Source organism: Xiphophorus couchianus, chromosome 7 (genome assembly GCF_001444195.1).
Source record: "Xiphophorus couchianus chromosome 7, X_couchianus-1.0, whole genome shotgun sequence".
Classification (NCBI taxonomy): domain Eukaryota; kingdom Metazoa; phylum Chordata; class Actinopteri; order Cyprinodontiformes; family Poeciliidae; genus Xiphophorus; species Xiphophorus couchianus.
Window position 1 is genome coordinate 11,740,017 of NC_040234.1, and position 14,945 is coordinate 11,754,961.

At 41.2% G+C, this 14,945-nt stretch overlaps 1 protein-coding gene across 4 annotated transcripts; it reads left to right on the forward strand.

The window, feature by feature from the left end:
• rev1 (REV1 DNA directed polymerase) lies at window positions 1-14,292 on the forward strand. Of its 4 annotated transcripts, none has more exons than XM_028023827.1 (22): window positions 1-344; window positions 923-998; window positions 1,846-1,978; window positions 2,444-2,612; window positions 2,701-3,141; window positions 3,270-4,108; window positions 5,293-5,394; window positions 5,506-5,622; window positions 7,414-7,540; window positions 7,613-7,741; window positions 7,817-7,971; window positions 8,060-8,179; window positions 8,293-8,513; window positions 8,595-8,767; window positions 9,008-9,237; window positions 9,329-9,510; window positions 10,265-10,489; window positions 10,656-10,755; window positions 10,842-11,044; window positions 11,131-11,275; window positions 12,012-12,114; window positions 12,219-14,292. In XM_028023827.1, the coding sequence occupies exons 2-22, from the start codon at window positions 933-935 to the stop codon at window positions 12,328-12,330; spliced, it is 4,092 nt and encodes a 1,363-aa protein (XP_027879628.1). In that variant the 5' UTR covers window positions 1-344; window positions 923-932; the 3' UTR covers window positions 12,331-14,292. The 4 variants fall into 4 exon arrangements, with proteins under 4 accessions (XP_027879628.1, XP_027879631.1, XP_027879629.1 ...); XM_028023830.1 differs by having other exon boundaries at window positions 5,296-5,394; XM_028023828.1 differs by having other exon boundaries at window positions 1-170.
• Window positions 14,293-14,945: the final 653 nt, after the last annotated feature.

A 14,945-nucleotide genomic window follows, 5' to 3' on the forward strand; every position in this document is an offset into this window, starting at 1 on the left:
CGCTTGGTTTCACGCTCGCAGAGAGAAAAGAGGTAAATGGATCAGGCGGTTGAAATGGAGAGCGAAAGGATTGGGAGGGTGACCAAAAATATTCGGGAGACATGGCGTGGTTGCGTGACACAATAGGAGGATCTCACCTCACCAAAAGCAGGACTTTTCTGAGGAACAAAGTAAAAGCCGTGGCTGTGAGCTGCCTGTCTGAAGGGTTTTCATTTCGCTTTGCTTTGCTCTCTAACCTCGTTTAACTCAAACAGCAGCAGCAGCAGCAGCATTGAGCAGCCTTTCTGCTTAGCGGTATCTGCAGAGAGGAGTGTGGCCAGCAGCCTCGTCTGACAGCTTTAAAGGTACAACAGAGAGAACTACAAGACGACTTCTGCTGGCGGGACCGTAGTTTGTTTACACATGATTACCGCTGCACTGAAGTTGCTCAGAAACACACCCTGTTGGTGGTTTGCCAGCTAATTTCGCCTGTATTGTTATGTTAGCAAGTACAGTCAGAACATTTCCAGCTGTCCTCATTAAACTGACAGGATGATAAAGCGACGTGTTGCTCTGAAATGGATTTAATTCCCGGAGCTAGGCTAACGTTAGCAGCATGTTGCTGTTATTACCTGTCTGTAAGAGGGAGAAAGTCTGTCCAGACATGCCTTAGGGTGGCAAACAGCTCTGCTAACGCCAGCCAGGGTCATAACATTTGCTCTGAAATAATATCAGTGCATGCGTTATGAAAGATATAGCAAATCTGTCTGTATTATGCGTTAAAAACGTTTAAAACCCCTAACAGTTCAGGATTGTTGACATTTCCAGAATGTCTTAATGCAGCATCAGATAATTTGAGTAGTTTTGGTTTGGGGTGTGAGTCAATATTTTTCATTTTTACTTGTGTCCCAGTCCTGAGATTTGGCTTTCTTTGTGTTTACAGGAAGCTCAGTATGAGTCGAGATGGTTGGATGAGAAAGAGAGCCAATGGCAGCGATGACAATGGTTGGGGAGAAAGGGTGAGTACATCCAGCTGTGAGAGCTTCACAAAGAACCAGAGGCATGCATGGCAAAATAGTACATGGAAATAGTGGGGAATATGTGTGTTCCACCCCTTTTAATATTGCCAAGACCAACATGAAGCTGAAGTTGCAGAGAAGTCTAAAGGTTTAACTACTTAGGTGACTTCTGAAAGAAACTTATTGCACTGCATTTTATTTAAGGGCATCCGAACCACGCAAAAAAATCATAGCCATGCATAATTTGACTTCCACTTCACAAGTATGCTATAGATTTTGTTGGTCAGTCACTTAAAACTCCAGTGTAACATTGAAGAGGTTACTGTATTCTCTGAGCAAGCTTGCTTAAGTAGACCGCTCTAATCCCATGTTCCCCTCATAGCATTTGATCTAACAGCCTAAGAACTTCAAGGATGTACCTATTATAGTCTGATTCAAGGGGCTCAATAATACTGCAGAAGATTTATCAGAACTACTTAGACGTTACATCAGTTAAAAACAGTCTGGGTATCAGGTTACTCTAAATGGCATAGCTAAATTAAACCTTTAACAAACACATGGCTATAAACTCAGCTATCCTGTCATGTTTAAAAGGGTCTGTCAGTCAACATATGGTGTGGTGTTTACGTGCTAGTCCAAGTGAAATGATTAATATCCGGTGTATATAAATCTTCTGTATGCTCAGTTTCATATCATGTTCTTTCCACACAAGTCGTTTAGCTCTGATCAGTCACAAAATGTTGTATCATGTAAATTAGATGTATTTGTATCCTGATTCCTCTTTGGTTCCTAAGTGTCCCTTACTCTTTTTTTCTTCTTTTTTTCCCCTGAATTTCTGTCGGTGCAGGGCGGCTACATGGCTGCCAAGGTTACCAAACTGGACGAGCAGTTCAAACTCAATGCCACTAGAGAAAAGCAGAAGGAAGGAACCGGCTCCATCATCTTCAGTGGGGTGTCTATTTATGTCAACGGATACACAGGTACAAGCAAATTCTCTGATTATGTAGTTTGTATTTCATGGCCCTTTGTTATCCCTCGCATTACCACTTATCCAAACAAACACTTATTTGTACCTGCAAACAAATTATTGCCTGTCCATGTCACTTTATTTTTTTCTTGCACGCAAGTATGCCATGGATTATAAAGATAAATAGTCTAGCAAATTTTCAAATATCATGTATTATTTAATCATCGAAAACTTTGTTATACCCAATTCCCATTACTTGTTGTTCATGCCCCGTCTTATGCCAGGTGGCTGAGTGTGACAGACATACGTTTTAATGCCATCCTTGTTGGGGTTAATGTCTATTTCCAAAGGCATGAGTAAGTGTCTGTGTTGGCTTTGCGATACCAGGGCACTCTGCCATGGCGGCGTACTCTTCCTCACACTCCTCTCATCGATGATTGAATGAATGAATGTGTCACTGTTTTGTCCTTCTAATCAGACCCGAGCGCAGACGAGCTCCGCCGGCTGATGATGCTGCATGGGGGTCAGTTTCACGTCTACTACTCTCGCTCAAAGACCACCCACATCATTGCCAACAACCTGCCCAACTGCAAGATTCAGGAGCTCCGAGGGGAAAAGGTCATCAGGCCAGAGTGGGTCACTGACAGGTGTGTTTAGTACAAAACGAGAGTTTTTTATATTGAATGTAAGTCTGTGCAGCATGAGCTGAAATCTGCGTTCCTTTGTTTACTCCAGCATCAAGGCCGGCCGTCTCCTTCCTTGCTTGAAGTACCAGTTGTATGCTAAACAGAAGAACACGCTCTTCCCCGCCGTGATTCTGCGCCACACCTCAGAGATGTCCGAACCGAGCCACTGTCCCCTTCAGCCGAGCATGCATCAAAAGCCTCTTTTCCCACCGCACAACACAGAGCCCTCTGTTCCCCGCAGCGGGGGATCCTCAAACAACCCCTTCCCTGTCCCCGGCTGCAGCGAAGCCGAGCCTCAGTCCGTCCGCCGCAGCTCCAAAGCGAGCTTGGATTACCACCAACCGAGTCATTTGAAAACCAGTCAACTCGTTTCAGGTTCCCTGCACATAAGCCGATCTTTACACAAGAACCCAATTCCCAACAAGGGCCACATAAAGCTCCCACACAAGTCTCCCGGTTCTGCTCACATGAATGAGGAAGACTTAAAAATGTGAGCGTTTTCAGGAAATAACTAATTTGATACTTTTTATTTTCTTCTTATGAAGCAGTTCCAACTTTTAAATTAATATTTTATGTTCAGGTAAGATGTTACAATTTCCTCTCTTTTGCTTTTCCTAGAAATGGAGTTCTCCAGACCTCACCGGATACCTCGAGCCATTCTAAAATGACGGAAATGCTAGAGCGCGGAGATCCTTGTCTTGCCGGGGCCTCGGCCGCTGTGGGAGAAGCCCCCCTGACCAATGGACACGCTCACCTTTTTAACGGTGCCTTAAAGCCAGAGGACTCGTCCCCTGTTGCAGATCCACGCTCCTCTGACGGGGACGCGTCCATATGTAGAGCAAAGAGTTCAACAGAGAAACCTCAGAGTTCTTCAGTGCAGTCACACACCAAACCCGATCCATATGAGTTCCCCCCCAGCCCTCCAAAGCAATCAGACTCTCTTCCTATTCGTCTGGAGCAATCCAGCACACAAGACGGAGGCCTTTGCGACCCTAAACCTTCGTCGTCCTCCTCTCATGAGCCTTCGAGAGCCAACAAACCCCAGACGCCTTTGAAATGTCTCCAACCTCCCACTCAGGTTGAGCTGATTTCGGAGCAGACTTCCCAATCTCCTCCTTCTTGTTCCCTTTCGTCCGTTAGATTAAACGGAAGTCACCACAAAGTGTTTCTGACTGATGCCCCTCTCCCGAACACGGCCCGCGTGGCAGCCAAGCCCGATCCTCCCACCGAGGCGTCCTCAGCCTCCACGTCTTCGGACCAGCTGCTGGAGCAGACGGGCGGTCTGATCTCGGAGTTTTACTCTCACTCGCGTTTGCACCAGATCTCCACTTGGAGGATCGCTTTCTCCGAGTATGTCAACGAACTACACAGCAAACGGAAGACTGAGGGGAGCCCATCCTATCCCGGGAAAGATCGACTGAGGAAATCTATGGCACAGCGATCCTCTCATGGACAAGGTAGGGAAAAGGAAGTTATTCTTTTCTTCTCTATTTATTTCATAATGATGTCTTCTGAATTCTCCCCAAAAATGAAGAAAGTTTTTTAAATTTTTTACCATTTATAGATTAATGTATGTGCCACAAATAGGGGTGTGCGATATGGCCAAAAATATCTGTAAAGATATCACAGAAATTAGTGCTCCACATTTTCTGCTTTCATTTTTTCCTCCTTTTTTTTTTGATTCGTCCAAACAAATATGTAACTTCAAAACAGTTTTTTTACTAGGATTAAAAACATATTTAAATAAATACAAAATCACACAATAAGTTTAGTGTGTGAAAGAAAATATAGTAATAGATAAATAAGTATGCAAACTAATTTTGGCCAACAAAAAATAGTCTGAACAGTCAGCTACCTAATGTAAATAAAAATATTTAAAATACACAAATGAAACAAACTGCTGTGGTTAGTTTTACAAGATGTTAAAAAACGTTTCCCCCTGATGTCTTTTTTTATGTGCAAAACCAAGAGTCTTGCTTTTATATAAAAGACAATATTCTTTTTAAAAATGCTCGACACCCAAATATACCACAAAAAACCCCTGAAAAAGGTACATGTTTATGCTCACGTCCTAATTATCAGGAGCATTATTCATTTCCATCTCTTCCATCTGTCACGGACAAAAAAACAATAATATTGTTTGGCCACAAGATATTCAGTCACGGCCACATCTAAATAACAACATTTATTATCAGTATTGATGATAATGGACAAATTTGATCTCATGTTGTTTTATTTCTGTCTGGGAATGAATTATAATCATATTCTTAATACTCTTGCGATTAGGCATAGAGTAGTTCTTAGCAAATACTTCATAAATCGGCTGATTAAAAAGAGGCTTCAACGCAAACAATGCGCTGACTTTACAGCTGCAGGCCTTTTGGGGGGTTTTACAAAAAGGCTCAAGCTCAGTCAGACTGGATGAAAATCTTCTGCAGTCAGCAGTTTTCAGCTTCTGTCATATATTCCAAATTTTCCTTACATTTTACAATTCTGCAGCACTTTGTGTTGTTCTGCCACATAAAATCCCCTGAAAAATACTTAGTTTTTAATCAGGTATGAGTTACTTTTGCACTAACTAATTATTTGTGATTTGAAATCTAGAAAAGTGTTCATTGCTGTAATGTCTCCTTGTTTGTAGCAGGCTCATCATCGGCAGGCAGTGTGAAATCGTGCATCTTCCACGTGGACATGGACTGCTTCTTTGTGTCTGTGGGGATCCGACACAGACCAGAACTTAAAGGCAAGTCTTCCTTATCGTTTAGATGTGCACTGTGAACCTTGTTTATGCAAAGCCCATTGAATGAAAGGGATTTGAAATTTGATCTCTAGTTCTGGAAACATTTCTGTGCAGGGAAGCCTGTGGCTGTCACCAGTAACCGTGGACTGGGCAAAGTCCCCATCAGACCTGGAGCCAACCATCAGGTGGAGCTGCAGTACTACCAGATGAGGCATACTCATCCTCAGCCAGGTGAGATCAGGTCATCCGGGTAATTAAATGGATCTTCAATAGTGTGGGGAAGTCGCTGCTACCCCAAAAGCTCATAGAAATAATGCTTTCAAGTTAAACAAGTAGCTTATATCTGCATGGCAAAAGGTATATGGTAGAGGGAACAGTACAATAATAAAAAATAAATAACTGGGGCTGCAGCTAATGTTTACTTCAGTAGTCAGTTATTCTATTAATCGATTAATCAGATAGAAAAAAATTGGCACGGTGCAATTTTTTTTATGGAACCACTTCAGCTTATTTTATACAATATTAGGAATTCACAAGAAATCCAAAATACACAAATAATTCAATTTCTTTTTAAAATAACAAAATAGACCTCTTAGTGCCTAACATAACATTCCTTTAGTGAACACTTGATCATTTGCAGTAAAGGATGCATCTGCAGCCAGTGAGAAAATACTTGTACAGCATGTAAATGTGAAAAGCTCAACCCTTTCTGTTTAACATCAGTACTCTATAGCAGTGGTCCCCAAACTACGGCCCGCGGGCCAGATGCGGCCCGCCTCCACATTTGGTCCGGCCCCCTGAACAATACCAGAGTATTTTCATATATGTGCATTTTTATTTGATAAGTTGGACTTTTGCAATAAAATGTTCCTTAGTAATGAACTTTATTTATTATTAACTATTAGTTAGTAACTATTTTATACATGCATATAATTGACCCTAACCCTTTTTTTTATGTGGAGAACCCAGTGTTATTTGGTTATTATTTATTTCATAAATAGTGTTATTTCCTGACTTTTGTTCTCTGAAGAATCCAGAAAAGGTTATTTGATTGTGCTTTCTGAAAAACAATACATTTTTATGTTTAGCACTCTTACAATCGTCACACTTTTTCTGTTACAAAATGACCCCGGCCCCCCATCAGAGAAGGGACAAGTTATGTGGCCCTCACAGGAGAAAGTTTGGGGACCCCTGCTCTATAGCGTCGGGCTTGTCTGTCAATCTTTTTCATTTAACCAATTAACAACTAGATAGCAAAAGGGGATTTATTTACAGAATTTAAGCAGTTCAAAACATGTTTTTCAGCTAGAGCACAAAATGTATATATTTATTGTATATTTTTGGCTTCATTACTGCTCTTACTGTGGCATTCTTTCTTTCTGCAAATGTCATGTATTAGAGTCTGTATTCTCCAGTTAATGATTATTTGATTACTGAATCAGTTGCCGATTATTTCAATAATCTTTTATTCCAGTTACTCATTTTAGCCCTACAAATAATTAATGAATTCTTATTCATTAATTCATTAAATAATTAATGAATTATTTGACTAAGATATGCAAAAAGAGGATTGATGGTTCTGTTGTTACCCCTACTGATGCTTGCATTAAGAGATGCCTCCAGGCTTTTCATCAGCCATTCAACCTATTTAAAGGCAACAGCCGTGCTGCTGGATAGTTTGGTGTCGCTGTGTGCACTGCACTAAACATGGAGCTCAGAAATAGGATGGAAGATATCCTGCGTTAAAGATAAGGGATAGATTATCTCCGTAGAGCTTGATCTGCCAGGATTTGGACACGACGTAATGCAACCACAGGTTGATTAGATGGCTGCTGTGGAAGAACTGACAAAACTCTTAAGGCCAAAATAACTCACTTTCTATTTGTGCTCCATGGAAGGAAGCCAAAAAGGGCTTTACTTCTGAAAGCAAAATGACAAAATCCAGACTGGAATTCACCAAAATCCCCCCATCTGTATGCCTTGTGAATAACATTACTGCTACAATGTTGCTTTTTTTGTCAGGGAAAGCAGATGACGACCTCTCTGTAACTCCCTCGCAAGACATCCCTGACTCCCATGGAAACGGTGTGAACCCGGACGCTGCTGGCCTGTCGATGGCAGAGATTGCATCTTGCAGTTACGAGGCCAGGTGAGATGTTAACATGACCTCAACTGTCCTGTGCTGACAGAAATGTAAGGACATCTTGTTTTCTCTCTACAGGCAGGCGGGTGTGAGGAACGGGATGTTTTTTGGCAAAGCGAAGCAGCTGTGCCCCTTGCTGCAGTCGGTCCCGTACGACTTTGACGCCTACAAGGAGGTGGCTCTGAACATGTATGAAATCCTGGCCAGGTACAGAACCTCAAATCTGTCAATCTAGCTAGAAAGGATTTACTTGCGATGTTGATCTTAATTTGCTCTGTGCAGTTATACCAACGACATCGAGGCTCTCAGCTGTGACGAAGCTCTTATAGATGCTTCTCATCTGCTGGCTGAGGTGGGCGTTACTCCAGACGATTTGGCCGAAGCCATTAGAGCAGACATCCAGGGGAAAACGGGATGCTGTGCCTCAGTGGGAATGGGTGAGTCCCATTTTTCCCCACACCGTAAATTCAATGAAGCCAGAATTCATATGGAAATAATTCAGACCGACTGCAACGCTCTGTTCAGGGTCCAACATTCTTCTGGCTCGACTCGCGACCCGTAAGGCCAAGCCGAACGGGCAGTACTTCCTTAGGTATGAAGAAGTGGATGATTTCATCAGGGACTTACCAGTGACCAGTTTGCCAGGTGGATATGCTGCTCTGTGTCCTGCTCTACTCTCTACTCTAGAAGAGATTCTCAGGAAACATGAAGCTAAATTGTTATTATTTTTTTTTATCTTTTTCATTCATTTTCCCCAGGTGTCGGGCACGTTATGGCCAAAAAACTTGCTGTGATGGGCGTGAAGTCTTGTGGGGACCTCCAGCAACTGTCTCTATCTCAGCTGCAGAAAAAGTTTGGACCTCGTACCGGACAAACTCTATTTCGATTCTGCAGGGGTTTAGACGACCGACCCGTCCGCTTCGAAAAGGAAAGAAAATCCGTCTCCGCCGAGATGAACTACAACATCCGCTTTGTCACGGTTAGACCTGCGAGGTTTACACTCACATGTCAGTCCAGGCGCCTCCTGATTTCTAATCTTCTTCCCTTTAAAACTCACCAGGTGGACGAGGCAGAGTGTTTCCTGACTAATCTATCGATGGAGGTGCAGCGGCGTCTAAAGGAAGCAGGACTGCGGGGTCGGAGAGTTACTCTGAAGGTCATGGTGCGCAAGGTCGGAGCGCCTCTGGAGCCGGCCAAATACGGAGGTCATGGCATATGTGATAATCTCGCCAAGTAAGGATCTTTGGCACCTCGTTGCAAAAGTATTCATGCCCTTTGAACTAGAGCTTACTCAATAAAATACATTAAAGTTTGTGCTTGCAACATGTCAAAATTTGAGAAAATAAAATAAAATGGTCAATGAATAAAAGGGTGATGAACAGACGAACATGCAAAGCACCACATGGTTAAAATTGAGACTGATATTGATGCGGGAGTAAAAAGGTGATTTTGTTTCTTCTTGCTGCTTGTCAGGACTGTGATGCTCGCTCAGTCCACTGACAGTGGTCAGCTGATCGCCTCCGCTGTCATCAAGCTGCTCCACGCCATGAAGCTGGAGGTCCAGGACCTCAGAGGGGTCGGAATTCAGGTTCAGCAGCTCGAGGGAAATCAGCCCCAAGCACAGGACTGCCGGGGAACTCGGACACGCTCCATCAAGGACATGTTGTTAGGCCAAGGATCAAATGCCAGAACTACCAACAAAGGTCTGATTTGTCTTCATGGTTCGATCTTTGCTTTGTTTATTTCCATCTAAACTCCTGGCTTAGTCGTTTATATGTGTTTTAAAAAATGCAGCAGACACTCGGCACAAGCAGACTTCCTCGACAGCGGCTCTCTCAGGTAGCTCATCACCACATCCTTTGACACCTGCTGAGCCAGTCCCTGGGACGAGCAAAGAAACGCCCGTCTGCAGAGCAGCGCCAAAACTTTCACGGACCCGTCTCAATCTCAGCATTGAAGTCCCCTCCCCCTCACAGGTAAATCTGGGATTTTTAATGCTGGATCATCGCCAACGCAGGCATGAGATTCTTGCGGTTTTATAACTTTGAGGGGAAAATACCACCGTTTCACAATAAAGTAGTATTTAGAAAAAGATTTAGAAATATGATCAAATGCTTTTATTTAAAGCAGAAAAACAACAGTTCCCTCTGATACTTAAGCATAGAAAAATCTAACTAATTTCTCTATGGCAGCAAAGTAATTACAAAGAGGCATAGTCCAGTAATGCTTATTTTTACTTAAAACGAAGTACAACTGGACCTGACGCTATGTGACTTAGTTGATTTGTAAAGTTTTAATTTCTTTGTTCTTTAATGTCTTACTGCATTTTTTTATTTTGTACAATTCATGTAATTTGTTGTATGATTTGTTTTGATTGTAGATTATCTCGGATGTCTGTTGAAATTGGGACACTTTTGAAATTGACACTTTGTGTGTCAGTGAGTTTTGCCTATAATGGTATCAGTATCAGTTTATTGAGGGTAAATTTAATTTAAATTAATTAATAAATATTTAATTTCCCTTTGAGATCAATAATGTATTTTTGAATTTGATAGTTGCATCATTCTATACTCCATTCAGCTGAAGAAAATTCCTGCCTTTTTTCTCCCGGCATTCCTATACCAGATCTGACCAACAGCATATTTTAACACCTTTTACTAAATGAGGTTCGTTATCTAGACCTTCTCTATTTTTTTTTTTCTTCTTCACAATTTTTGAATAATTTCCAAGGTGGATCGTTCTGTCCTGGAGGCCCTGCCGGCCGAGCTGAGGGAGCAAGTGGAGCAGTCGTGGACTAAGAGAGACGAGAGGTCAAATCACTGCCATTCACCCGATCTGCAGCTTTCCTCTCCCCATCCTGCGCCCTATGCTCCCCCTGCTGGAACGTTGGTGCTGCAGTTTCCAAACCAGCCAGACAATCCGGGAATTGTCCTCGAATTACCAAACTTCTCACAGGTAGAAAAGCACCTGTTGGAAATTTTGACTTGGTGTCCGGTAGCTCTGTGTTAATTCAAGAATAAAGAGTAGTAACTGTCTTATCACGTCTGTAATTTAAGAAATTAGGATTAAGTGGTGTCTCCTGGAGATTTTCAGGACACTCGGCTTCTATAATTGATTGCAGGTTGATCCGGACGTCTTTGCTGCCCTTCCCAAAGATCTGCAGGATGAACTGAAGTCTGCCTACAGCCGTGCAAACAATGTCCAACCCCAGGTGAAAATGGGTGAGTTAACCAGCGGCTGCCGCCACGTAGTTTTTGTTCCCCCTTCATGTAGATTTTTATTTTTTGACATGTTGGTTTGTCTGCAGCCGAGCAGAAGAATCCACTGTTGCAGCTGAAGCAGCCTGCTGCAGGAACTGGCATTGGACGGTTAAAGCGGCGCTACAAGAGGAAGAACGGAGTGAGCCCTGTTAAAAAAGGAACCTCACCCTTAAAGAGACGTCAGGCCACAAACAGTCCAGCCAAACACGTGCCGCCGATAAAACCACTAGAACCTGTGAATGTACCAAAGGTGATTCTGCGTGTGGTTACAGATGGAGAGATTACTTTATTCGTTGCTAACCCCTTTTCTCTTTCACTTCTTGTCTCTTCCTTCAGACTGAAATGAACCCGTCCACCTCAGAACAGGACATCATGGTGTCTGTGACAAAGTCATTGCCTCGTCCTGTTCCAACGTTGGCTGGAGCTTGTGACCTAACGGACATTAAAACTCTCCTACGGGAATGGGTCACCACCATCACAGGTACAGATGTCCCAATGTTGATAAGACATCTACAGTAACGACGTTTATCTAAGCTTTATAGTGCCACCTTTTGCTGCAGGTCCGGCTGTAATTCCTTTTGGGTGTAGCTTTGTGCTGGGATTAAATTACACATTTTAAGGCAGTTGGGTATACCGAAATTTATTTAAGGGTGTCAGCGTAGGCCTGTCACGATGATAAATTTTGCCAGACAATAAATTGTCCCAGAAGCTACTGCGATAAACGAGAATATTGTTGTTTTGAGACCATTTTCAAGTAATATAATAGCTATAATGGCATAATAAGGCAAGAGCACACTCTCAAGGATCAGTAAATTTTAAATTCTAATGAACATTTAAACCCTGGAACGACAAATAAAATGAATTATGAAGTTCATAATTGTTAACAAAATTATCTTTCTAAGAAAAGGGATAGTTAAAACCAAAGCACCAGACTTCATTTTATCCTTCAGTTTTTAGTAAAAAGAGAAAGAAAAGAGAAAAACGATAAATCAAGCAAATGAAGATGATTGAGTTTCTTTTAATTTGCCATGTGATTAATTGATTTATTGTTTATTGTGACAGGCCTCTTCAGATTTGATCTATTTAGATATGTCATAATAGTTTTGAGGGCATGTAGGCCGTTTTGTTCCGATTTATCTCCATAACTTATGAAATCGCTTAAATGAAAAATAAACTGCTACACAACTGCTTACCTTTTAAAATGCCTTTTTGTTTAGAACCGATGGAGGAGGACATCCTGCAGGTAGTAAAGTACTGCACTGATCTCATTGAAGATAAAGACCTAGAGAAGTTGGATTTGATAATAAGATATATGAAAAGGTCGGTGGTGCACAATGTAACATTTTGCATGCGTTGTTCTCTCTTTTTATCTGATCTCAGTTTGCTTATAGTTTATTGTCGTTTTGTTTTGTTTTTTCCTTCAGGCTTATGCAGGAGTCTGTGGAGTCAGTTTGGAGTATGGCATTTGACTTCATTTTAGACAACATACAGGTGGTTGTGCATCAAGCTTATGGTAGCATCTTGAAGATAACATGAGAAGAAGAGGAAAGACGTACCCTGTTGTTGTTCTGCAACGATGTACCCTGTACCAAACGAATCATGACATTTGAATGATTACTATTTGCTGTCCTAGCTTCCCCCGCAGCATCTTTCTTTTTCCTCAGTGGCCAACAAAATAATGGCAGGAACGCAAAGAGCCATCGGTGTATTATTTGAAAGCATGTACAGTATGTCACTTTTTGTACAAATATTTGTTTTCAGTGTTGGAGTAGCTTAAACTGAAGGGCAAAAAACAGTCTCACTGTCAACTTAGTGCAGTTTAAATGGTTGGTAATCCAAATTAAATGGTTGGTTTTGTTATAAATGTGTGATTTGTTTTGTTTTCCTTTCCTCAGATGTTTAGCACTGCGTTTGATTTGTCGCAGAAGTTTGATACGGGCATGATGTCATACCCAAGTTCAGCTCGTTCTGATTGTAAGTTGGATATTTCACTGTTGAGGTGCTACTGTTATTGTTACAAGCCAGTCACAGCTTCTGTGGATGCAACACTAGAGAGACATGAACGGGAAGTGAAATATGTGACAGACTGAAGTGCAAAGAAACTGGTTATTCCTGCAACTTTCACCATCTTTTATACGTGTGGCAGCCATGACAGATGTTGAACATGCAATGGCGCAGGGACCTCTAGCTTTCCCAGTCGGCATTCAGACTTCGATGTGTTCTGTTCTTGTTTTTACGACTCTGGACTCTGAAACTTTCAAGTACAAATCGAACGCAGCACAGTTCTGTTTGCTCACTTTTTTTTTTGTTTATTTTTTATTTTTTTACACACCAGTTCTGACCCAGCATTGTAGTGCTTAGATATTTTAATTTTCCGTTTTATTTTCAGAAGGGCATTCAACTTACCTCACAGGCACAGGTACTAGTGTTGAATATAAGATTCATCATGTTGTAGTGACAAAACCAAACTCTTGGATCACGTTTGGAATTTGCTAACCTCGTAGCAGTCCGAATGCACATTTGAAGCCGACTGAAATGGTTCAACAAAAAGACAATATTTTTTATGCGTGTTATTTTGGTGCTCTGATCTAAAAGCACTTTTTTGTGGAAGAAGAAGAAAGAAAGAAAAAAACTAACTCCTGCACTCTGTAGTGTTTCATTCAATTCTGTTTTGTTTTTTTTAAAGTGCCAAACCTTGTTATAGAGTGTAAATAATGTTTGAAAGACCTTTGTCAAATGTTTTAAACAAAATGTATGTGGAGGAATTGCCTCTTGTATTGTTTACCAGTAGTGAATTCTTAGTAACCGTCTTTAAATTGTAACTCTGAAGTCTAAAAGCTTGCAAGTGTTCCGACATGGAAATCTGAAGCTAGCCAAAGTATTTCCTGGACAGTAGCAGTCTAATTTGGGAGGTCATCAACATATGTAATGGCAATCAATCAGCTTATTCATTTCTCTTTTTTGTCGCTAACAAACAAGAGAGGACTGATGAAGATGATGCGACATTTGTTAAGCATTTAAATTAGGTGTAACTCAAGCAGTAGCTTCCTGTTTTCAACATGTTCTGAATCTGTTGAAATAATGTTGGATTTGGATTGATTCAGGTGACCCATCTTTTGTTATTCACTCTGGAAACGTTGTACGGCAACTGACTTCATTTCTGTACATAGGTCCTGAATTTAACTTGTATGACCTGTCGTTGGAAGACACAGCTAACTGGATTCTGATCTCCTCACAGAAGACAATAAGTACGTTGTTGAAAAGTTTGCTTAAAGCAGTAATTATATGCAAACCAGATCAGTCTGAATGTAATTTGGAATGTGTGAGTTTTCACTTTTAAGATGTTGCTTCACATCACCTTTCACTTCTTTCATGAAAGAAATGGCCACAAGTAAAAACTGGCCAGTGTTCTCTAATCTGGCTTGTGCCTGAAGACCTGAAGCTGTGAATTTGTTTGTAAGTTTTCTAAACCTTGCTAATAAACTTAAACTTCTAATACTCTACCTGTCCTTTTTGTGCATTAGACATTGCTGCTTAGCGTTGAACAAAGGAAGCCACAAACAGCTAAAGAAGCCTAAACTAAAGTAGTGCTTTTGTAAAAGAGTGGCAAGTAGAAACCATTGTTGAAAGTTGGTCTAAATAAGTCCCAGAAAGTTTTCAGTTTCAGCCTGAACATAGCAACTCAACCATGTAACATGGCAGTTTCAGCATCAGATTATGGTAAGCTAAACAAAGAACAATCCTGGATTAAACTCTTCTGAGAGGCTAAAATCACTGATACTGGAGAGGCTGATGAAACGGTTTCATGTAAAGCACATTCGTTTGATAGAATGGCCCAGTCAAAGTCCAGACCTAAATCCAATTTAAAAAATATTTTTTCTCCTCCTCACTTTAAAGTGAAGGACTCTTTTTGTTGGTTTATAATGGAAAACAGTAGTAAGACACATTGGCATTTGTGGTTGTAATGTGACACAATGTAAAAATATGCAGGAAATATTTTATTGATGCTTTTTATTAATTGACCAGAACTGTTACAATTAGAATTCTGGTCTAAAAAAGATATGTTTGGGCACATGCACAAGTTCTGGTCTGCATTTGTGTAACGTACAAATGTTACACAAACGCAAAAACAAAAACAAAAAAACTAGAAT